Source organism: Lissotriton vulgaris, chromosome 11, assembly GCF_964263255.1.
Source record: "Lissotriton vulgaris chromosome 11, aLisVul1.2, whole genome shotgun sequence".
Taxonomy (NCBI): Eukaryota; Metazoa; Chordata; class Amphibia; order Caudata; family Salamandridae; genus Lissotriton; species Lissotriton vulgaris.
In genome coordinates, this window is record NC_141699.1 from 635,318,141 (window position 1) to 635,342,402 (window position 24,262).

The 24,262-nt window shown below is 44.9% G+C and overlaps 1 protein-coding gene across 1 annotated transcript in view; it reads right to left on the bottom strand.

Annotated features, from left to right (window-relative positions):
* Positions 1-5,303: 5,303 nt before the first annotated feature.
* The window catches only part of LOC147683273 (uncharacterized), a 1,451,334-nt gene continuing 1,432,375 nt past the window's right edge, over positions 5,304-24,262 (bottom strand). The window contains exon 22 of the mRNA XM_086943731.1: positions 5,304-6,420. Coding sequence (XP_086799857.1) covers positions 5,648-6,420 — 773 coding nt within the window. The 3' untranslated portion in view covers positions 5,304-5,647. The remainder of the gene's footprint in view (positions 6,421-24,262) is intronic.

Consider the following 24,262-nt stretch of genomic DNA (forward strand, 5'->3'; position numbering starts at 1 on the left):
GTAAAATGTTTAAGCCAGTTCTGACATAACTTGCCTACTGAATAGGTAGTAACAGAATGGGCTTTTTCAAAACGGGGATCCACCCTAACCTGTGTATAGCCAGGGGCCAGACCTAGAAAACGATGTTCGCATGAATTTGAACTTTTTTGCCGTAATAACCAACCTTGGGGATCCAGCTGGAATTATTAAAGGAGGAATTTGCTATCAGGGGCTGCAATTCATCAATGGACCTATTGGTGTGATTGTACCATGTAGGGTATTCTCCCAAATCACGAATGGAAGGGGCATTTAATTTTTTTAGACGTAACGAATCCAAAGCAAGTAGTTTGTGAAAAGGTCGAGTTCAAAAACAATATATGGTTCGGGATGAGACATGCACAATGCAAAGCTTCAGTGCCCTAGCTACTAATGTGGAAATCATCCTACCAAGTGTGTCGGCGGTATCCAGCCCACAGCGGATGGTAAACTTTGCTGTGTCTCTCCCCTCTGCAACTGCACAGGAGAGCATGGCCCGGGCCTCCTCCGGGCACTGAGGCAGCACCTGGGCCACCATATCCCACACAGAGTGGGCGTAACGGCCCAACAGACATTGCATGTTTACCGACTGCAGTCCCAAGCTGGCCGAAGAAAACAGCTTCTTCCCAAGGTGGTGCAGATTTTTGGATTCCCTTTCCAGTGGCGCGGTAGGGAAGGCACCTTTAGAAGTGGAGGCTTGAACCACCAAGCTCTCAGGGGTGGGGTGTTAGGAGTGGATAGCCTTGGTCGCCCTACGCAACACCACTGCATATGATGCTCCCTCCTCTGTAGCCATGAGGAGACAACATGCCTAGGTCTGGGGATGTATCCAGACCACTGGCATCCCCCAATTCCTCTCTCCAGTCCGGATCGTACTCCAACTGGTCTGTCAAAGGGTCACCAGACCTCTCTCAGTCTTTCTCACCCTCCCCAGGCTGCCAATTGTGCACCAGGAGTCGGTTGAGACTCAAAAACAAAGTCAACACAAGTCGCAAAAAACTCAGTCAAAAAGTGACTCGTGTACCACTCTCTCCGGATCTGCGCTTGCTGGCGCGAAAAAAGAAAGCACTGACGTCAGCGCGCGAAGGGGTGTCCATGTTGCTACTGCGACATCATCCTGGCTACGCCAATGGTGATGACGAACGCGGAGTCGACCGATGCCACCTTCATGACGTGCAGGGGAACTGCTGACAAAAAACTTTCTGGATCTAGTCTAACGCCTGTGAGTAATTCTAAGGTAAGGAATCTATAATTAACTGTTTCTTTCAGATATCTTTGGATGTGCGAAAGTGAGTTAGTGGCTCACACGCCTCTAGGACCCAATTTGTGCAGTTCTACAATTGTGTGACTCGTTGGACTTTTTCACTGTGTGGCACTCGAGGTACCAATGCTTTATTGTCACACCATGACATTCAACAGTTCAAAGGGATTTTTAACATAATGCAATGGCAAAGGATGTACATGATGTTTGGCCTTGTCTAACAAGAGCATGTGATAGGGACTGAAGTGCAATTTCTTGGAGATGGTAGGAAGTGCCTTTCGAGTCTGCACATCCACCATGGTCTAGTTAGTCCTATCTGCAACATACATACAACACACAGGTTCGAGGTAGTGAATTTATTTACTGGCGTGTTCATAGGCTGATTCAATGTAGCAGTTCTTGCAGAAACAACCCCAACATTGTTTGGGAGCCAAAGGATGTCCGGAAACAGTCCACGGGGATACATGTCATGTGACATGTCGAGAAGAGGAGCATTCCAGTGAGGAATAGGTCCAAATTGCCATTAGGGAAGGAAGGTGTGGTATCAATATGTCTTTACCATGCATTCTCTCCTTAGTTATACGTCCCCTGCTGCTCAGCCAGTGTGACTGTGAGGTAATGGAATGCTGATTAGTGCATGGTTTGAGTGAGTGTCAGTTGCAATGCGTGGCGGAGCAGCAAGGATGCTGCTCCCGTTGGGGCCGTCCTGCTTCTCTACTACCATCTTTTACCTGTAACCTGAGACTCCTAACATGAGAATAAACCTTATCCTATTTCACCTATATACTGGCACCCCTAAATCTTCATTTACCACAAAGGTGACAAGCGTAAAAAGGACCTTACATAAAAACTAAAAGGCTACTACTGAAACAGGAAAGGAGAGGAGCTTACAACTGAAGAATCCCTGAAACTATACAAGAGACCTAATACTAAAATTGAATTTATACATGTGCAACCTGGAGGAATTAAAACACCCTGAAGGCCCCACCGGTGTCTCTTACAGGTGACAGCCTGCAGTTTGGGGGAGGTCATCCTTCTTTTTATCAATTTTATCCAGAGCCTACTGACAAGCAATACAACAAACTCGAATGATACTGGCAGCATTGAAGTTATGTGTGCTGGAGCATTTAACTGAATTCATCTGGTGGTTTGCAGGATTTAATTGGGAAAAGGATTTTGGTTGGCGTGGGACTTTGTGTGCACCACTTTGAACTTTCAAAGACTTCAATTTGTAAATGACTTGGGGGCACATACACCAAACCATTTTGCAACTGCAAATAGTGCGAATTGCAAAATGTGTCCGTTTGGAATCCCAAAATGGCCTTTTGAGATGCATGTACCTTTTGCTCAATTAAGAAAATCGCAATTTTTTGCGATTCCCTTATTTGAAAATGCAGTGAGGGAATCGCAAATTGCGATCCCCTAAATGTGATGCATTATCCAATAGCAAATTGTAATTTCGCAATTTAGAATCGCAAATTACCATCAATTTCAAGTTGATGGTAATTTGCACTTCCTTTGAAAAATGCAAATAAAGGCATTTTTCAAAGTGCATTGTGGTGCACACACATGCACCACAAGAGCATGTTTGTTTTTTGGGGGTGCTTTAGGGTGTCCTTTTGGCCCCTTTCATTTTTCAAATTGCATACGCAATTTGCAAGTACCTATTTGATACTCACAAATTGCGCATGCAATCCCATTCATTCATATGGGTCTCTAGGCCTCTAGGCCCATAGGAATGAATGGGAAGCCATTCGTTAATTGCGAATCACAAATTGCGAGTCGCAATTAAGAAATATGTAGGAATCGCATTTTTTGCGATTCCTAAATGCATAGGGATTTGCGAGTCCTAAATAGTGATTTCTTAAATTTCGCTATTTAGGATTCGCAAATCCTGACTTTGATGCATGTGGCCCTTGGTTTTCAACTGCTGTGCCAGTGTGCCATTACTAATTGCCGTAGCATCTGGGAGTGTATTTGATATTTCCATCGGCAATTATTTGGAGTAAACCGGCTGAATCGAACCAGTGGGGTGCCATTACTAATTGCCATAGCGTCTGGCAGTGCATTTGAGATTTAAACCAGTATCTATCTGGAGTAAACTGGCTGCCTCGTACCAGTGGTTAGCGCCCGCTTACATTTATTACATTTACACCGGTATTCTTTGGGGTGTTTAAAAGGCACATCAGCTGCCATGCGCTGGAATGGAAAATACTTCCCAGTGGGCAGCGTTTTCTGAAATGGTGAGCATGCTCTGTATTCTGTTCTCGAGGACATGTAATGAGAAGACGGGGAGACCTTAGGCCATCATAGGAACGCAGCCACTTTCTCCATGCTATGTCGTATCCCTGGTGATGGAGCTTTTGCGATGTTTATGTGTGTTTCCTGGTCTATCTCGACGTGGTCATGCTCATCTTTATGACTGAATGCACGGATGTCTGCGTAATTGTTATGAACCTTCAAGCGCTGCTGAGAGCTCTAATGACCGCCACGCTGGAAGGCAGCGTTATTGCTCTTTGGATACTCAAGCACAGCAGGGAGTTTTAGTGAACACACCACAGAGAGTTTTTGTGACATTACAGTGACCACTGCAAGTTTGCTGCTTTCTCTGAGCGCTGTGGCCTACATTCAGTGACATTCTGGGAGTGTCTCTGTCTGCAGGTGCTCTTCATTCTGGAACATGATCTGAAGTGTCTACAATAACAGTGGCCTGAGTTTCTTTAGATTCTGTTGGACTGGCGCTTTAGCAGATTTATTATAGTGATATTACAGTGTCTTTTCCTGTTTTTAAATGTTCATTTTCATGTCTGCTAGCTAGATTTGTTTTGGTCTGTGAAATGGTGGTACGTGTATTTTTCCTTCCATCACTCTGTGCCATCTTTAGATAGTGCGAAATGCCAGGAAAGTATATTTCTAAGTGTTATTCATGATTTTTGACTTATTTAAATATGTCATACCGTATTACTGTCTGCATGTGTTTGTATACTATTTCTAATTTTCTATCCCAATATGTTCCACTGCTGCTGACTATATTCTATGGTTGGCATTTACAGCATGTATAGTTTTTTAGGATCAGTATCTGTTTGGTAATTTGTTTCGTGAATTTTATCCTCGAGTTCCTAGGGAGTAATCCCCTGTATGCTGGTGGTTATGTTTTTCACCCAAATCTTGCTTACTATTACTTGCGTTGGGGCATGTTTATTGCATCCCTAACAATTCTTTCAGTAATTTGTGATGGGGCAGGTCAACTGCAACCCAAACCGTACATGTATTGGTGCTTTTACATGTTGGTTGCTCCCAGCCTACCAAATGTTGCTGGTTATGGGCAAGTGTTTGCACCCAAACCATACTTGCTCTTATTTATACTAGGGGATGTTTATTTACACCCAGACATTTCTTACTGTTGCTGGTGATGGGTCACCTGTTTTGCGTCCAAACCGTACTTATATTTATGTTGGTAATAGGCATTTACATAGCGCCTAAACCGTACTTACATTTACATGTGTTGAGGGATTTTTACTTGCACCCTAATATTACATTGTGATGGGCTAGAGAATTTCTACATTACAACTTCTTACTAGTATTGGTGATGGGGCATTTTTCTTTGCCCTAAAACCTTTTGTTTTGGGGCACATGTGGCACATGTTTTGCACTTTCTTAGATGTTCATATGTTGTTGGTTGATTGGGCACAGTCATGGCACCCTTTGGGGCACACATATTGATTGCACCTTTGTGCTATGCTGTAGACTTGGTGAATTTAGTGTGAGGTATCACATCACACCGTCACCAGGGATAAGATGTAGCATGGAGAAAGCGGCTGTGTTCCTATGAGAGTCTAAGGCCTCCCGGTCTTCTCATTGTGTGTTCTCAAGAACAGAATGCAGAGCACGCTCAGCCTTCTCCAACAAGAGCATGTGACAGGGCCTGAAGTGCAATTTCCTTGAGAAGGTAGGAAGTGCCTTTTGGGTATGCACATCCACCATGATCTAGTTAGTCCTATCTGCAACAGAGATACAACACGCAGTTCAAGGTAGTGCATTTATTTATAGGTGTGTTCATAGGCTAATTCAAAGTAGCCAATCTTGCAACAACAACCCCACCATTGTTTTAGAGCCAAAGGATGTCCAGACAGAGACCATGAGGGGTTGCACATCATGTGACATGTCGAGGAGAGGAGTATTCCAGTGAGGAAGAGGTCCAAATATATCACTAGGGAAGGCAGGCCTCATCAACAGTCCACACAAGGATCAAATTAATAGGTGGGCATTCATAATGGGAACAGTTACAGGTCAGAAGGGAAATGGCATGATAATTAACACAGGTCCAATGGGAAACTGGCCAAGAGGCACAGCCAAATGTTACTGGGTAGATCACAGTTCGAATTTGATTAAGTCCACCTCTTCTTCCTCTGATGTGTGTTGTGTTTGTGCAGGAGGCATCTGCGGCACACACACATCTGGGGCTGAAGATGTGGCTCCCCTGTCCCCGGCAGCATTTGTCTGTGCCAGCAAGGTCAGCAGCACAGCACTGAAAAGGGCCTGATGGTTTATCAGCAAGGCAACAATGTCATGGTGTAAGGCCCTCATAGTAGCAATGTAGGAGTCCTGCTTCTGCTCCATAGATTGGAAGATGGTGTGGATGGCCCCCAGCTGGGTGGCAATCTCACTGGTGTCACATTGCCAGGGCTGTTGTTGTTGCCTCTGTCTCATGACACTAGCAATGTCAGCCAGGGACTGTTCCATTCTTTGGAGTGAAGGGTAGGTGTTTTTGAATGTCTCATAGGTGTCCTTAATGGGACTGAGGCCCCTACAGACTCCCTCTAGGGTGCCTGCTATGGTCTCCAGCCCAACCCACCTCCCATCTACCAGCTGTTGATGGGCTCCTATTGCTTGCCGTTCGAAGACAACTTGGGTGTCCTCGGAGTCCATGCTTGGGATTTGGCTGGCAGTTGGGGCATGTTCTGTGGGAGGCGGTCCCTCTGGAGACCCAGTGATGCTGTCACCCCTTGCCGTGACCGGAGAAGATGTTTCAGTGGAGTCCAAGGGTTGCTGAAAGGTGTCTTCGTTCGTGGAGGGAAGGAAGTCATCGCCAACAGATCGGTCTTCCAGAACATGCTGCAGGTCAGGAGGTGTTGTTTCTCCCTCTGCAATGAAAGTGGAATATGTTGACATGAGTTATTTTGGCTGCAACACAGATGTTATTCTCATTCACTTTCAGTTCAACATTGATGTGTAGGACATATGTTACTCTTAGGAATTGTGGCCAAGATTTACTGTAGTTGCCTTTCAGATGGCATTATCTCTACATTGTTCCCAGGACCACTGTGTGACAATGGTGATATTTTGTGTCATACCATATATTGCAAAATATGGAAAAGGTGAAACATGCACTCTAAGATTTAGAAAAGATTAGAAAAATTACTTAGGAGTAGTAAATAAGCTTAATGGGCTCTAACAGGGTATCGCTTACTGATCGAAAAGTGTAACTGGAAATAGGAAAAAAACATTACCCCGGGGTAACGTCACCTGAAGGCACAGACAAAATTCCCAAAATGGAGTAATCCAATGTTAATCAGGAGTTGAGACGTTAGTCAATTCACAATTAGAATTTATTCCATAATCAGGATTGTTCAATCATCAATAATTAGAATTCATCCCATTCTATACCATAGCAACACAAAGGCTTGAGTAAATAATGATTGCGCAGATCCAATGCATTTCGGGTGAGCAAAGCACTTCATCAGGGGTGATTGCATCTGAAAGCATCTGAAAGCAATATTGGGATGGTGAGAACACAAAGAAAACCTTTTAGTGGTGTGCAAAATGTTATAAAATGAAAGAACTTAAATCTGGTAAAAACTGACCTTAATGCACTAAAAACAGAGAAGAAAAAAAGGTTATAGGGACTCTCATAAAGTGAGAAACCGGTGTGTCAATAGTTGAAATCCAGGTGAGGGAGGTGCAGAAAGAGAAAAGTGGGGGCTTTCAATACACCCAGTGACATTTTAAAAGACATTGAAGTGGAACAAGGTTAAACGCTCAAAAGAACGAAGCGGACATTCACGGTTAGAAAATGCAAAGTAAATGAAAAAAGGGCTAGCAATATTCTCAGTGGAAATAAACTGAAAAGGCTTGAAGATGTGCAGTGATAATTCACGGTAAAAAGTTCAAAGCGAGTCAGGGTGTACATAACGCTAGCAGAAGTGCACAGGTGCGGTAACATGCTCGAATCTGAAAATCTTACCGCTGTGGATAAACAAAGTGCTAAGGGAGTCAGGATGGACATGACACTAGTAGAAGTGCAAAAATGCGGTAATATTCTCAAATCTGAAAATCTTACTGCTGTAGATAAGCAAACAAGGGCCGACAACTTAGTCGACAATTATGTCAAAATGTCATAAACGTCGGTAGCGGTTGAAAAGGTCAACTATAAACAATTAGACGACAGTCCATGTCGTCAAAACAAAACGCAATTAAAAGGAGAGTGCCATCTTAGAATGGGGTGCAAAACTATACGCTACAACGCTAAGTATTAAACAGTTGTGAGAGATCAAGAAAAAGAGATTTAAGAAACCGAGCAAAGTGTAGAAAAACTAGAATAAAAAATTAGAATACAAAATAAAGAGTAAACGGAGGTTATAGAATGTGGCAAATTGATACCCTTCTTTGACAGAGAGGATTCCAAATCAAACAAAACATAAGAAAACATTACACATCAAGCAGAACGCACAAGTTACTTACCTTTGGTAACAATATATCTGTAAGAAACAGTAGTAAGCATTAGATTCCTTACCTTAGAATATCCCCAGGCGTCAGACTGGATCCGGAAACTTTTGCGTAGCAGTACCCTTGCGCGTCAGTAGGCGTCGTCTGCGGCTCCACGTCCGTCGCTGGAGTACTTAGTTGCCGCCCTCGCGCGCTGACGTCAGTTCTTATACACAGCTTTTCCGTGCAAAAAACGCAGAGCCATGATAAAAACCAACACTGGTGCTATGAAACTAGGGCCCTGAAAGGGGATGACCATAACCCTAGATATCGGTTCGCAGAACGGGAGATATATCGTTACCGAAGGTAAGTAACTTGTGCATCTGAAAGAAACAGATTAGTATTAGATTCCTTACCTTAGAATAGATACCTCAGCAATACCAACCCCGTTGGTGGGTCTGCGAACCAATATTCACACCAGAAAGTCTTGGAGGACGGAACAGCCAAAGAAGCCATCCCTCCGGACTTGGCTGTCCAGGCAGTAGTGTCTTGCGAACGAGTGCAGCGAGGCCCATGTAGCTGCCTGACAGATGTCCTGCAAGGGGACTCCCTGGCCCAGGGCAGTAGTAGCTGCCGTGGCCAGAGTGGAATGGGCCCTCAGTCCAACGGGAGGCTCCTTCTTAGCCAAAGAGTAGCATGCCTTGATAAACAACATGACCCACCGAGAGATGGTCCGGTTGTGCACCGCCCGTCCCTTCTTAGCGCCCACGTCACCAACAAAGAGTTGGTCATCCACCCGGAACCAGATAGTATGAGAGTGCACGTTTCGGGTCCAGACGGTGGAGCTGCTCTTCCTCTTTAGAGGGATGCGGAGGTGGAAAGAAGGTGGGCAAGGTGATGGACTTCCCGATGTGGAAGGCTGTGACTACCTTGGGATGGAAAGAGGGTCTTGTTCGCAACACAACCTTGTCCGGATCGACAGGAAGGAGAGGAGGCTTGGACGAAAGAGCCTGGAGCTCACTCACCCTCCTGGCAGAGGTGATGGCAACCAGGAAAGCAGTCTTCAGCGTAAGAAGAGGGAGAGGACAGTTATGGAGCGGCTCAAAAGGAGCGCACATCAGGTAAGTCAGAACCAGGTTCAAGTCCCACTGGCTCATCACGAAAGAAACAGGGGGGAACATATGAGTGATGCCCTCGAAGAACCTATTTCCAATCGGGAACTTGAACAAAGAAGGCTGATCAGGTAGCCTTAAGAAGGCAGAAAGGGCAGAAAGGTAGCCCATGATAGTGCCCAGAGCAGAGCCCTGCTGGGCAAGAGAAAGAAGGAAGAGGAGAACCTCAGAAAGGGGGGCACAGAGTGGATCCACAGCCTTTGCTGTGCACCATGCCACAAATCTGTTCCACCTGCAGGCGTATACCAACTTTGTGGAGGGACGCCTGGCTGCCAGAATTACATTACAAACTACAGGAGGCAAGTCAAATGGCCTCAACTGTTGCCGCTCAATCTCCAAGCATGGAGGTGGAGACTGGCCAGGTTCGGGTGGTGGACCGTCCCCTGCTGCTGCGACAGAAGGTCCTCCTGAAGAGGCAGACGAATCGGGGGATCGACAGACATGCTGAGTAGCTCGGGATACCAGTATCTTCATGCCCAGTCCAGAGCCACAAGGATAACTTGGGTCCAGTCGCTTCTGATCTTCTTCTGCACTTTGGGCAGAAGTGGTATAGGCGGAAAGGCGTACAACAGACCGCAGCTCCACTTGCGATGAAAAGCGTCTCCGAGCAAGTGCCGCCTTGGAAATTCCAACGCGCAGAACTGATGACATTGCGAGTTCTCTTCTGTGACGAATAGATCTAACCAAGGCTCCCTCCACTGCTGAAAGAGGCCTTGCATCACGTCTGAGTTTAGACGCCATTCGTGATCCATCATGCACCGACGGCTGAGTTTGTCCGCCCTGGCGTTCAGGGAACCTGCCAGGTGTTGAACCACCAGGGTCACGCCCTGATGTTCCAGCCACTGCCAGAGGCGCAGAGCCTCCTGGCATAGGGTCCATGACCCCATCCCGCCCTGTTTGTTGCAGTACCACATGGCAGTGGTGTTGTCCATGAACACCTGCACTACACTCCCCCGGACAGAGGAGAGGAATGCCTTCAGTGCAAGCCGGATCACCCGCAGCTCCAGAAGGTTGATGTGGAGCCGGGACTCCGTTGGAAGCCAGAGGCCTCTGATCTACGCCTCTCCCATGTGGCCCCCCAGCCCTGGAGGGACGTGTCCGTCACAACTACGTGCTCCGGTTGGGGTAGGGAGAGGGATCTGCCGCTGACCCATTCGCGGTCCGTGAGACACCACTGCAACTGTCTTGCAGTGCCCTCCGAGATCAAGACATGGTCGGACAAGTTGCCCTGATGCTGTGCCCACTGAAACTTCAGGTCCCACTGCAGAGCCCGCATCCGTCACCTGGCATGATGCAACAGAAGGATGCAGGAGGTCATCAGCCCCAGAAGCCGCAGCGTCAACCTGACCGAGACTCGGGATAACGGCTGAAAGATCGGAATCAGAGCCGGAATATCTCGAACCCGCTGTTCGGGAGGATAAACCCGAAACTGCGCCAAGTCTAGAACCACTCTGAAGAAGAGAAGCTTCTGAGAGGGACGCAGGTGTGACTTCGGCACATTGATGGAGAACCCCAGCAGGTGCAGGAGGTCGGCCGTATTCTGGAGGTGGCTGACGACTGTCTGGGGCGAGCCCGCCTTCAACAACCAGTCGTCGAGGTAGGGAAAGACTGAAACCCCTAACCTGCGCAGATGAGCTGCGACCAACACCATAACTTTTGTCAACACCCGTGGGGGCGCTGGTAAGGGAGCACAGTAAACTGAAAGTGCTCGTGGCCTACCGTGAACCGAAGGTAACGCCGGTGGGCTGGCAGGACGGAGATTTGAAAATAAGCGTCTTGCAAGTCCAACGCTACCATCCAGTCTCCCGGGTCCAGGGCAGCTAAGACTTGAGCCAGTGTCAGAATCTTGAACTTCTCCTTCCGGAGGAAGCCGTTGACGTTCCGCAGGTCCAAGATAGGGCGTAGGCCCCCTTTGCCTTTCTTGGGTACCGGAAAGTAGTGGGAGTAACAACCACACCCTACTACTGGCCCAGGAAAGCGTTCGATGACCCCCTTGGCCAAGAGGGCCGTAACTTCCTCTTGTAGAAGTTTCAATTGTTCCCCCGACACGCGGTGGTACTGCGGTGGCATGGCAGGAGGGGACACCTCGAAGGGGAGGGAGGAGCCCCTTCGGACGATTTACAGCACCCACCTGTCCAAAGTGACAATGCGCCAGTGGAGGTGGTGATGGCGAACCCTGCCCCCCACTGGCGTCACATGGGCCTGAAACCTCAGACTAGGAGGGTTTTGAAGGGGATGCTGCAGGGGTAGGTGTGGACTGGCCTCACCATTGTCCCCGACCGCCGCCACGGCGGTTTCCACGTCCGCCACCGTGCTGGATGGTCGTCTGCAGCCTGTGGCTGGCAGGACGTGTGGGGGCGCCCCTTCCTTGGCCACGAAAGGAGAGAAAAGCAGCAGTTTGCTGGTGCGGGGCCGAGAGGCCCAAGGACTTGGCCGTAGCCCTGGAGTCCTTAAAGCGCTCAAGCGCATGGTCTGCCTTGTCGCCAAAGAGGTGACGGCCATCAAACGGCATGTCCATAAGAGTGTTTTGGACATCAGCCGAAAAGTTGGCGGACCTCAACCAGGCATGGCGACGAATCGCCACAGTCATTGCCACCGCTCTGCCCAGTGAGTCCGTGGTATCCAGCCCACACCGGATGGAATACCGTGCCGCATCTCGACCCTCCGCAAGGGCTTAGGCGAGTTTAGTCCGGGCCTCCTCCGGACATTGTGGCAGCATGTCCGCGACCGTGTCCCACAGAGAGTGGGTGTAACGGCCCAAGAAGCATGCGGTGTTGACTGACTGCAACCCCAAACTCAGGGAGGAGAATACCTTTTTCCCGTATTGCTCATACCTCTTGGATTCCCTATCGAGGGGAGCTGTCGGGAATGCGGTCTGGGAGTTAGAGGCCTGGATGACCAGGCTCTCGGGGGTGGGGTGGGTAGACAGGAAGCAAGGGTCGCCCGGAGCCGGGTGGTGGTGCCTGGCCACGTTCCTATCTACAGGTGGACCTGTAGCGGGCTTGGACCAAGTGCCCAGAAGAACGTCTGACAAGGCCTCATTAAAAGGCAGCAGAGGCTCAGCAGAGCTTGCCTGCGGTTTAAGGACCTCAGTGAGGAGGTTAGTCCTCACGGCCGCGACGGGGAGCTCAAGGCCCAAGGCCTTGGCAGCCCGCGTCAGCACCACACTATAGGCAGCCCCCTCCTCCGTAGCCACAGTAGGAGGGGGGACAAAACCAGTGTCTGGGGAGGTGTCCAGACCACTGGACTCCCCTAGCTCACCTGCCCAGTCCTGAGAAGACTGGCACTCACGTGCCAGAGAGTCCTCGGAGCCCTCCCAATCCTCCTCGCCACCCATCACCTGGTACTCAGTTTCAAAGGATGGGGCCGGGTCATAGAAATAGAAATCTCCAAGCGGCGTCGAATACGGCGCCAAGAGGCGCTGCTCCGACGCCAGACCCGAATGGAGGGTAGGACCGGGGACGGCGTCGTCCTGGGAGGTCGTGAGGTTGACCGGGGATGACCCAGATCGGAAGCCGGATCCAGCGGGGCCCTGCGGCGTCGGGACCGAAGTCGCTGACGGCGCCGGGGACGAAGCACCCGACGGCGCCGGGGCCGAAGCTCCCGGCCCGCTTGAGGACCCAGTCGGGCCGCTTGGCCCGAAGGCGCCGCGGAACCAGACGGAGGAGTGAGCAACCTCATGGCCATGAGGAAGGCCTCGATCTCCTCCGGCGTCGCGTTCTGCCCAGGGACCGGTGGGTATGGAACAGGCCGCGATGCCTGTGGCTCTGGCGGAGCCGCAGAGGCGGTGTCGCCCGAACCCCCGGCCTCGTCGCGCGAGCGTCGGGGGGAGTCAGAAGAGCGATGACGCCTCTTCGGCTTCTTGTGCCTCTTACCTGAGGAATTCGAGCCCGAAGACTGGTGACGACTCCCGGAACTGTGGTGACTCCGGCCCCGCGACCGGTCCCTCAACCTCCTTCCGGACCAGAACCTCGAGCGGCGTGGGGCTGGCTGCCGGAGCTCGAATCGCTTGCGGGACCGCTCCCAGCTTGCTTTGGACGTCAGGGCCCGGCAGTCGGAGCAGGACTTGTCGTCGTGGTCGGGGCCTAGACAGTGAAGGCACAGGCGATGGTGGTCGGTAACCGACATCAGTTGGTTGCAATCGACACGGGGTTTGAACCCGGGCATCCCTACCGGCACCGTCGGAGTCAAAAGACTTCGAAAGATGATCAAAAAGGATCGAAAAAGTTAGTCAAAAATTGACTAAGGGTACAACTTTTTCCGGATCGGCTCTTGCTGGCGCGGAAATAAGAACTGACGTCACCGCACGAGGGCAACATCTAGGTACTCCGGCGAGGTCATCCCGGCGCCAACGACCCCGACGACGGACGCGGAGCCGCAGACGACGCACAAGGGTACTGCTACGCAAAAGTTTCCGGATCCAGTCTGACGCCTGGGGATATTCTAAGGTAAAGAATCTAATACATTCCTGTTTCTTTCAGATATAAAAAACAGCTGTATACTAAACGATCTTTGAGCTCATTAGGCATAACAGGATATTTTGATGGTACGTAGGGTGGGATGGGTAGGATCCTCTACTAAAAACATCATGGGAGACTGTATAGTTGTGAACTTGAGGTACCCTTCACTGGTGAAATGGTTACTGAAAGTTCCGTCTGATCAGTTTAACAGTCCTACAAATATCATATTAGTATTGTTGGGCTTTTCCTATAGACCTCAACAGAGAGGCATAATCCAGCAACCCCGATATACTCTACACATAACAGGTTCACTGTTTTATCAGACCTGGAAAGGCAGGACTGACTTTCAAACAGACCTGTGATCACTGCAGAAGGGCAAGTGGGACTATCACCGGACCATCCTCATATTGCTGTATCCAGGTCCATTGACATCCCCCAAGAAACCTGCCTCTATCAACCCAAGACTTCTAGATCAACATCTAAATATACTTAGTTGGAACATTGTAGGTCTAAAAGCCAAATTGACCATAACGGAGTGGATTAACTTGGTTAGTCAATTTGACATTTTAATGTTCCAAGAGACTTGGTGTACTAGTGGACAGTTACTTGAGGGGTTTGCTTGTTATAATAATATTGTACCTAGTCCTGAATTTGGCCGACCTAGCGGGGGATTATCCGTATGGATAAAGATCACTGCAGCTAGTAACATAAAACCCTTGGAGACGAATGATGGGAATTTTCAGGCTTTAATATACACACAGGGAATTACATTATGCTTAATTAATTTTTATCAATCAACAACCAGACCGTTTAGAGAGGGTCCAAGGGATGTTTAATTTAAAGACCCCTACCTGATTATTATCCCCAGCTACTTACATATATATAACACAAAAAACAGGGGGGTCTACCAGCTTAGTTACGTGGCTGCACTGTCAATCCGAGTTAACAGAATCTCGAGGTGGATGAGTCACATCAAGACAGCTTATTTCAAAACAAGGTGAACACTATATGTATAGGAAAGACCAACACGGTACAGATCATTCATACATGGTTGACAAATCCAAAACAATTAGCAAAGGGGTACCATCAAATTGATTCAATGATCAGTCCTATCGTATGGCCAAACCCCGGTGCAAATCAGGCTAGTCCCTTGATCATTGGGACTTCAAGCGCCGCACCATTAGTTGCTGGTCAAGGATTTGGTCCACCCATACAAACAGACCAGCAAAGATGGCTGATCTTTGATGGTCAAGTGAAAAATCGTGCAACAGAAATAATAGTGACTTTAAAATAGGATGGAGTGTCCTCCTATTTCTAACTTTATTCTTCGGACGAACCACACCTCCTAATTAAAAACATAGAACAGTGCAAAAAAAGGACAGTCAACAAATATCTGTCTAATAACGGGCCAACATGTTTCTGCCTAGCGGGTATTTTATCCCATGGCATTCATCAGCGCCTCTGTTCTTACAATAGTTGCACTAAGTAGTGATGAAACAAAAGAAACACCACTACCACCAAAGTGAAAAAGTAGGATGTAAAAGGGTTGAGTACGATACAACCTGTACCAACCAATGACATTAACCCTCCATGTCAGATAGGAAATACGAATTCCTTCATGGTAGGGAAATGGACCTCACCTCACCTGCACCTTGCTCAGGTTCTACGAGGCCCGCACTATCCTTCGGTACCTCAAAGCTCACATCTGAGTGTTCACCTTGTTTTGAAATAAGCTGTCTTGATGTGACTCATCCACCCCGAGATTCTGTTAACTCGGATTGACAGTGCAGCCACATAACTAAGCGAATTAATTTTTATAACAATGATTTTACATCACTGCCCAACAAGAATTTTATTAGTTTATTTGAATTCATTGACAATCTGGTAGACGAGGAAAGATATGGCAAACTGGATGGAATTTGTTTGGGGGGGGGGGGATTTTAATGGCCATTTATATAACAGAAAAGATAAACCTGCCACCACATGCGCCCGGATAATTCAATGTAGAAGAGGAGAGGAATTATCCAATTATCTATCCACTCGTGATTTGGTCAATGTAATGGACAAGGCAGGATGCGAGTTTGATAAAGGTCCTTTGCCTACCTATAGAGGCGGGGGTTGTTCGTCTACCATAGATTATGTTTTTATTTCTTCCTCCCTTGAGAATTTTTTATTCAAAGCTGAAGAATGAGGAACTAATTACAGCGATCACAACCCAATTTTAACAACTATAAGTTTTTTTAAGAAATTTAAAAACAGAAAGAAATAGGGGCAAAAAATCTGGTGGTATCTACTGACAAACTGAAAGTGATCTGGAAGGGCATAGATAACAAAGCCTTACTTGCCCGTACCATAAAGTCCTATCCGGCACTAGTGGACACGTGTTTGTCTAATACAATTCAGGAATAGAGATAGTTCAGGCTGTTTCCGAGCTGTGCGCTGGAATTAAACATGAGATCTCTAAACCTGTCATGAACCCGGGCAAGAACCCTAGGTGGTTTGATGGTACTTGCTCTCGGATCAATAGGGCTCTACGCGATGCATTAAATGGTGAACCAAGGGATATGACATTAGTTAGATCACTGAGAGAGCGCCCCAAGAAAGCAACTAAATTACGTGCAGAGGAGGTATTAAAAGAACGGTGGGACTCCCTTGCTTGCGCAGCTGCTCTCAAAGACGTAACTGGGTTTTGGAAAGAGGTTAAATCAATGCGGTCTATGGGATCGAACATCACTCCCCTAAATTGCAATATACCTAGCAAAGCATGGGAGGAGCATTTTTCAAAAATATATACAGCCAATACAACAAGCATTGATAGTTACCCCCCAGTCACTAATGTGATAATATCATTAGCCGAGGTAGAAGACGGAATACATCAAAGCACAGGGAATAAAGCCCCAGGTTCAGATGGCTTGTCAATTGATCTTATTAAATCTGAACCTGATTTCTGGTCCCCTCTTTTATGCAACGTTTTTAATAATTTGACCGATACTACAATTCCAAAAACCTGGTCCACGAGTATAATTGTGCCCATTTTTAAGAAAGGGGACAGATCCAACCCTAGTTACTATCGCCCAATATCTTTGATCGACAATACTCTAAAGATCTTGGGCAGGGTTGTTTTTAATAGGATTAGGAATTGGGCAGAGGATAAGCAACTTTTAAATTGTTGTCAGTTGGGTTTTAGGAGTAGTGTCGAAACCATTGAACAGTGCCTAAATTTGAGTCTTATATCGGGGAAATATACTGTTGCTAAAAAAGTACCTTTATATCTGGGTTTTATGGACTTAACTTCAGCTTTTGATTTTGTTAACCGTTCGCGTTTATGGGAGATTCTTTTAAATTATGGGTTGGATTTTGCACTTGTGCACTTTTTGGCGTATTTGCACAGAGACTTGAAAGCACGGGTGAGAATCAATAATGAAGGGGAGGTCTCTAGGGATATTTTAATTGGCAGAGGGGTTAGACAAGGGTGCGTTTTAGCCCCCGTGCTTTTTATCCTTTATATAAATGAATTAAATAACTCCCTGTCTGAATTAACATGTGACGTACCGAAAATCAATGGTCAACTTTATCCCGTACTTTTATATGCGGACGATGTGGTCCTTATGGGCCGCACGCCAAAAGCACTTCGCACTTTAATTGCAGGCTTTGTATCGTTCATGGCAGACTTGGGACTCTGAACTAACTTTAAAAAATCTTATATAATGTCCTGTGGGCCAAAAAAGCATTGTATTAAGCACATAATGACGGGAAGTGATCTTTTAAAAAGCACTAGCACTTTCCCTTACCTGGGTTTATTCTTCTCAGACTCAGGATCATGGCGATCGCATGTAGCTCAAGGCAGAAATAAACTTGGCACGGCAATTAATTCTATCATCAGCCTGCGACAGCCCAAGAAGGTAGAGGTGGTGATACCATTATTACAGATCTATAAAACCCAATGCCTGCCCACGGCAACGTATGGCGCCGAAGTATGGGGGCACGTAAATTGTAATGGTATACAAACAGAGGAAAATAGATTCTGTAGAAAGGTTCTTGGGGCACAAATTTCATCACCTACATTCATATGTCATAAAGAATTAAACTTACATTATGTGGAGGACTATATTAAATCTCGACCTGCTTTATTTTGGCTAAAGATATGGCGAAATCCAGCTGCAATTTTAACTCAAGAAATTATAACAGATTGCCTTAAATGTGATAGGGGTAAAAGTATACCATGGCTTAGTGCAGTACAAAATAGCCTAGCTAGTGGTCAGTGAGAACATACCTTTCATCTTCCTGTAGCTGCAGACGGCATAAATTTAAAAGCAGTGAGAGGGGCACTATATGATCTATACCGTGAAGAAAGAGAAAAAACTGAGTTTTGTAAATCGACAATTACTAGATATATTCCTATTTTGAGGGTATCTAGTAATGACTATCATATGCCACAAGCTATCTCAGGAAAAACATAGGAGGATGGGATAGGAGTTTGCTCTTTCGCCTCAGGGATAACAGTATAAAATATTTACTCTGTTTCCCGATTGGTTTTAATAACAGCTTGGAGGAGATATGTTGTCCATGTGGCATTGACTGTAAACAAACAATGTTACATTTTTTGTTCTCCTGTAAATTTTATGTATGATTTTCCGTGTAAGCTCATTTTTACGAGCAGTGGTACGTTCATGGGCCTCTATGAATACATTTCAAAATAAGTTGTATACCTGTAATCTCTCTTCTTAATTGGATTTAGCATATATGTGATAGTCATCTTGTACTTAGTCAGATGTTTACAATTGCTTATTTGCACTGAGTTCAAAGTTTACAATTTGCGATTTTTGTACAATAATGCTGTTAGACTCAGTGCTTACTGAAGGTTTACACAGCGTCTATTTGCACTTTATTATTATGCTTTGCACATTGGTTTTATGCTATTTATTGATTGCAAGATTATTGTTTTATCCCATTCTTAACTCCTTCTGTATTTTTATTGATGATTGTATGTTATATGTATATTGGCAGTGATGATCTGTACTTTTATGGATATTTTATATCCGAATAAAACCATTCGACTTTGACTTGACTTGACTCATTAGGCATAAGGGTATCCAATAATTGTATCCAATAAAATTCTCTCTGCAGGAGACTTTCATGATAATTTCTACCTTCACATGAGATTACAGTCTCCAACATAATGAAGCGGAGCTGGCTTATGTTATGCTTCTGTGTCAAGAAGTGTGAAATAATAACCAATTTTATCTTGTTGATCCTGATATTGCTTATGGGTTCATTCAATCTGGTTTTGATTTTGCATTCAGTCTTCCAAAAACTACAAGGGCATATTAATTCAGTAAACTAAATTTTTTGGTATCACAATTAGCAGTCACCTGATGTTAAATGTTGTTTCCTTTACGTAGGCGGGTTATATGGTTTCCTGCAATAATGTTGTTACTATTATTGCAATTGAAGCATGGTACAGTGCCTCGATAAGTTTGATTAGTAGCTGTAAGTTTGGGTGTAGATAACATTTCTTTGATGTTTTTGCAGCGTTCATAAGCGAACAAAAGAAATAAAAAAAAATACTCTTGAAGTCTCGTTCCATTTGTATCATCAGCCAATGTTTTAGAATAAACTTTTTGAACTCAGGATTTTGTGTTGAAAATTTCGACACTAAGACAATATGATTATCTTCGTCCAGTTTCGTAGTAGAATTCAATAGTTGTTCATGTGATTTAGTCGAAAAACGTTGTACAGCACTTTCCAATGTTCGGGAAGGGCAATCTCTGTCCCTAAATCTTTGAATCATGTCTGCTGTATGCAGGGAGAGTCTATCAGGGTTGAATCCAATTCTTTTAACTCGCAGTAATTGAGAGTAAGGCAGATGATGTTTTAAAGAAGCTTGATGAAAGCCATTGTAGTGCAATAACTTGTTGTGATCAGTCTCTTTCCTATAGATATCAGCTTCCAATCTGTTTCTGAGCTTAGAGACAGATACGTCCAGAAAGCTAATCATGGTATTACTGAAGTCATATGTAAATTCAATGCAGTCGTTAATGGAATTAAAATGTTCAATCACTAGAGATAACTCTTGTCCAGAACCTTTTCATAACATAAAGATGTCATCAATTTATCTTAATCAAAAATGGGGTAGGCTCAGTGTACCGCACGGTTGAATGACTTTTGCTGAATACTAGTATAATGTCGCTTGTAGTTTAAAACGGTTTGGTGCTCCTGCAAGTAACGTATCCGTCCATATACGTTTATGAAATACAGTAAACTAGTGCACACATCAACAGTGAGTGCATCCCTGCGTTGGGCACACCTTTAGGTCTTCATAGAGAACTTCATGTAACACATTAGTCGTTGCTTAGGTATGTTTATTAATCTTAGTTCGTAACCTGGTTCCATTCAATATTATTTTTTCATATTAAATGTGTTGATCAGACAATTCATATTACTCATGCTTGATCATGGACTATTTAATCACTCCGGTGCATTTCGGGCTTTTTAGCCCTTTGTCAAGGAGTTCTAGAAACGCAAATAAACAAAATTGCCCATCATTTCAAAATTCACAAGTTTAATGATCACAATATATGCATTGAGTTCACATGCTAAAACAAGGATGCATTCCTATATTGGTGTCTAGTAGGTGATATGTGTGCAAGTACGATAAAAAGTGATGTGCCCGATACCATTGTGTAGTGAGTCATGCATCGCGATAAACAATAGACATGCTTACATTTGCCGTCTTGAGTCAGTTCGCCAACAGAAACGAAAGGTAGGGAACCGAAGTTAATAACAGTTAGCCTCTCAGACTTAAGCTCAATGAAAACGTAACTGCGGGCCAAACGCCGACTTACGTGTAGTTCACCGTGGGGTTAGCTGCAAGCGGGTAACAGGAACGGGTTTTGAACGCGTCGCATCTGTTCCTTCCCTGGAGTTCAATGACGCTAGCCGGGCAGTTGAGATTATAAAGAGCAACCCGGAAGGGGCGCTGACTGATTCTCGTGTGAATAGTAATAATAAAAAACGGACTGCCCGGAATGGGAGCGCAGTACGACGGCCATATTGAGTGAGTGTCAGCGGTGTGACTGTGTAATCTAAAAATACAAGGCATCCAAAAAACATGTAAATATATCATGATTCAATTCATAAATAACAGATAATGTAAGCATTATCGGCAGCAGAAAAGCATTATGCATTAGATCCCCACCATCCTGGTGGTTTACAGAAAACAACTGAATTCAGTTCTGTCATTGAGCCCAAAGGGCTTCATGCCTGAAGGCGATATATCCAGGCAATCTCTCGTTGAAGTAGCATTTTATTGTTGTCTTTGCCTTCTTTTTTCTCAATGATTTCTAATACCAAGAATTTGAGTTGAGCAATGCTATGTCTATATTCCAAGAAGTGAATTGCAATGTTCGATTTCTCATTTTTGGTACGAATGTTCGATTTATGTTAATTCAATCGTATTTTGATTTTTCTTTCGGTTTTCCCAATGTAGATTTTGCCACATGGGCATTTGAGGAGATAAATTAAATTAGATGAATCACAAGTAGCGTTGACATTCAATTTGATGTTGTGCCCCTTCACGGGGTGACTGATGGTGTTACCTTTCATTACATTATTACAGTTGTTGCAGTTTAAACATGGTTGAGTTCCTTTAGATTCCGTATGACTTCTGGGTTTTTTGGAAAGGATTTCTTTAAGGTTGTTATTCCTGGAGTATGCAAATATAGATGGATTTTTGAATATCTCATTAAACTCAGGATCTGATGTTAGTATCCGCCTGTGTTTCAAAATAATCTTTTTGTAGGCCACACTTTGTGTGGAATATTTAGATACTAGTACAATCCTTGTCTATTCCGGTTTATTAGTTCTGGTTAGTGCTTTTTCTCTGGCTATTTTGGATACTCGGCTTTCAGCCTCTTTCATAATTTCATGTGGGTATCCTCTTTCAAGGAATCTGGAGCCCATCTCTTTTATCCGATCAAGATTTGATGTTATGCGTTTGGGTACCCTTTATCACAGCTATTTCACATATGACAACAAATGGTTTTTGCAGCTGTCCGGAAAGTCCATGGGCAACTGTGCAGCGCCCACGTACGCAAACATATACATGCAAGAATTTGAAGTCACTAACATTTTTGAGAATTCCAATTGGAACAAGAATTTGAAACTATTTGTCAGATCTATTGACGATCTCTTCTTCATCTAGAAGGACACGAGAAACAACCTGGAACAAGCGCAAACTGAGTTAAATTCTAAAGACAACAGAATCCAGCTCGCATGGCAGATAATCGAGGACACCATTACATTTTTAGACGTGTTGATTTCAAAAACTGACACTGGATTTGAAACTGATCTGTTCCGGAAAGAAACAGACCGCAACAACACATTACACTTTTCCAGTTTTCACCAGGGTTCACTTAAACGTCACCTACCTTTTTCTCAGATGCTACGCGCCAAACGCATAACATCAAATCTTGAAACATGTGAAAAACGGATAAAAGAGATGGGCTCCAGATTCCTTGAAAGAGGATACCCACATGAAATTTTAAAAGAGGCTGAAAGCCGAGTATCCAAAATAACCAGAGAAAAAGCACTAACCAGAACTAATAAACCGGAAGAGACAAGGATGGTACTAGTATCTAAATATTCCACACAAAGTGTGGCCTACAAAAAGATTATTTTGAAACACTGGCGGATACTAACATCAGAACCTGAGTTTAATGAGATATTCAAAAATCCACCTATATTTGCATACTCCAGGAATAACAACCTTAAAGAAATCCTTTCCAAAAAACCCAGAAGTCAGACGGAATTCAAAGGAACTCAACCATGTTTAAACTGCAACAGCTGTAATAATGTAATGAAAGGTAACACCATCAGTCACCCCATGAAGGGGCACAACATCAAATTGAATGTCAACGCTACTTGTGATTCATCTAATTTAACTTATCTCCTCAAATGCCCATGTGGCAAAATCTACATTGGGAAAACCGAAAGAAAAATAAAAATACGATTGAATGAACATAAATCGAACATTCGTACCAAAAATGAGAAATCGAACATTGCAATGCACTTCTTGGAATATAGACATAGCATTGCTCAACTCAAATTCTTGGTTTTAGAAATCATTGAGAAAAAAGAAGGCAAAGACAACAATAAAATGCTACTTCAATGAGAGATTGCCTGGATATATCGCGTTCAGGCCATGAAGCCCTTTGGGCTCAATGACAGGACTGAATTCGGTTGTTTTCTGTAAACCACCAGGATGGTGGGGATCTAATGCATAACGCTTTTCTGCTGCCGATAATGCTTACATTATCTGTTATGTATGAATTGAATCATGATATATTTACATGTTTTTTGGATGCATTGTATTTTTTGATTACACAGTCACACCGCTGACACTCACTCAATATGGCCGTCGTACTGCGCTCCCATTCCGGGCAGTCCGTTTTTTATTATTGCTATTCACACGAGAATCAGTCAGCGCCCCTTCCGGGTTGGTGTTTATAATCTCAACCGCCCGGCTAGCGTCATTGAACTCCAGGGAAGGAACAGACGCGACACGTTCAAAACCCGTTCCTGTTATCCGCTTGCAGCTAACCCCACGGTAAACTAAACGTACGTCGGCGTTTGGCCCGCAGCTACGTTTTCATTGAGCTTAAGCCTGAGAGGCTAACTGTTATTAACTTCGGCTCCCTACCTTTCGTTTCAGTTGGCGAACTGACTCAAGCCGGCAAATGTAAGCATGTCTATCATTTATCGCGATGCATGACTCACTACACAATGGTATCGGGCACATCAATTTTATCGTACTTGCGCACATATCACCTAACAGACACCAATATAGGAATGCATCCTTGTTTTAGCATGTGAACTCAATGCATATATTGTGATCATTATACTTGTGAATTTTGAAATGATGGGCAATTTTGTTTATTTGCGTTTCTAGAACTCCTTGATAAAGGGCTAAAAAGCCCGAAATGCATCGGAGTGATTGAATAGTCCATGATCAAGCATGAGCAATATGAATTGTCTGATCAACACATTTAATATGAAAAAATAATATTGAATGGAACCAGGTTATGAACTATGATTAATAAACATACCTAAGCAACAACTAATGTGTTACATGGAGTCTTCTATGAAGAACTAAAGGTGTGCCCAACGCAGGGATGCACTCACTGTTGATCTGTGCACTAGTTTACTGTATTTCATAAACGTATATGGACGGATACGTTACTTGCAGGAGCACCCTACCGTTTTAAACTACAAGCGACATTATACTAGTATTCAGCAAAAGTCATTCAACCGCGCGGTGCACTGAGCCTACCCCATTTTTGATTGATATTACACATTTCCGCCCTCCAGGCTGGTAGCGCGCGACAGAATAAATTCCAAGATGCAATATGAGGAAATTTCAAAATCCACTGAAGCCAGAGCAAGTACACTCGCCTTTGGAGATGAAGAAACGAAACGCATCTATGCCCTGATTAGTGAAGACCTCACACAAGAAACATCAGGCCGCTCAAAAGAACAATGCATTAGACAATTGTTGTATCTATCAAAACGCAGACTCAACCAGAAACTTCACGCTAATACCTTACTTAAATATCATAGAGCACTAAGGATACCACGTGGATTCAGGATAG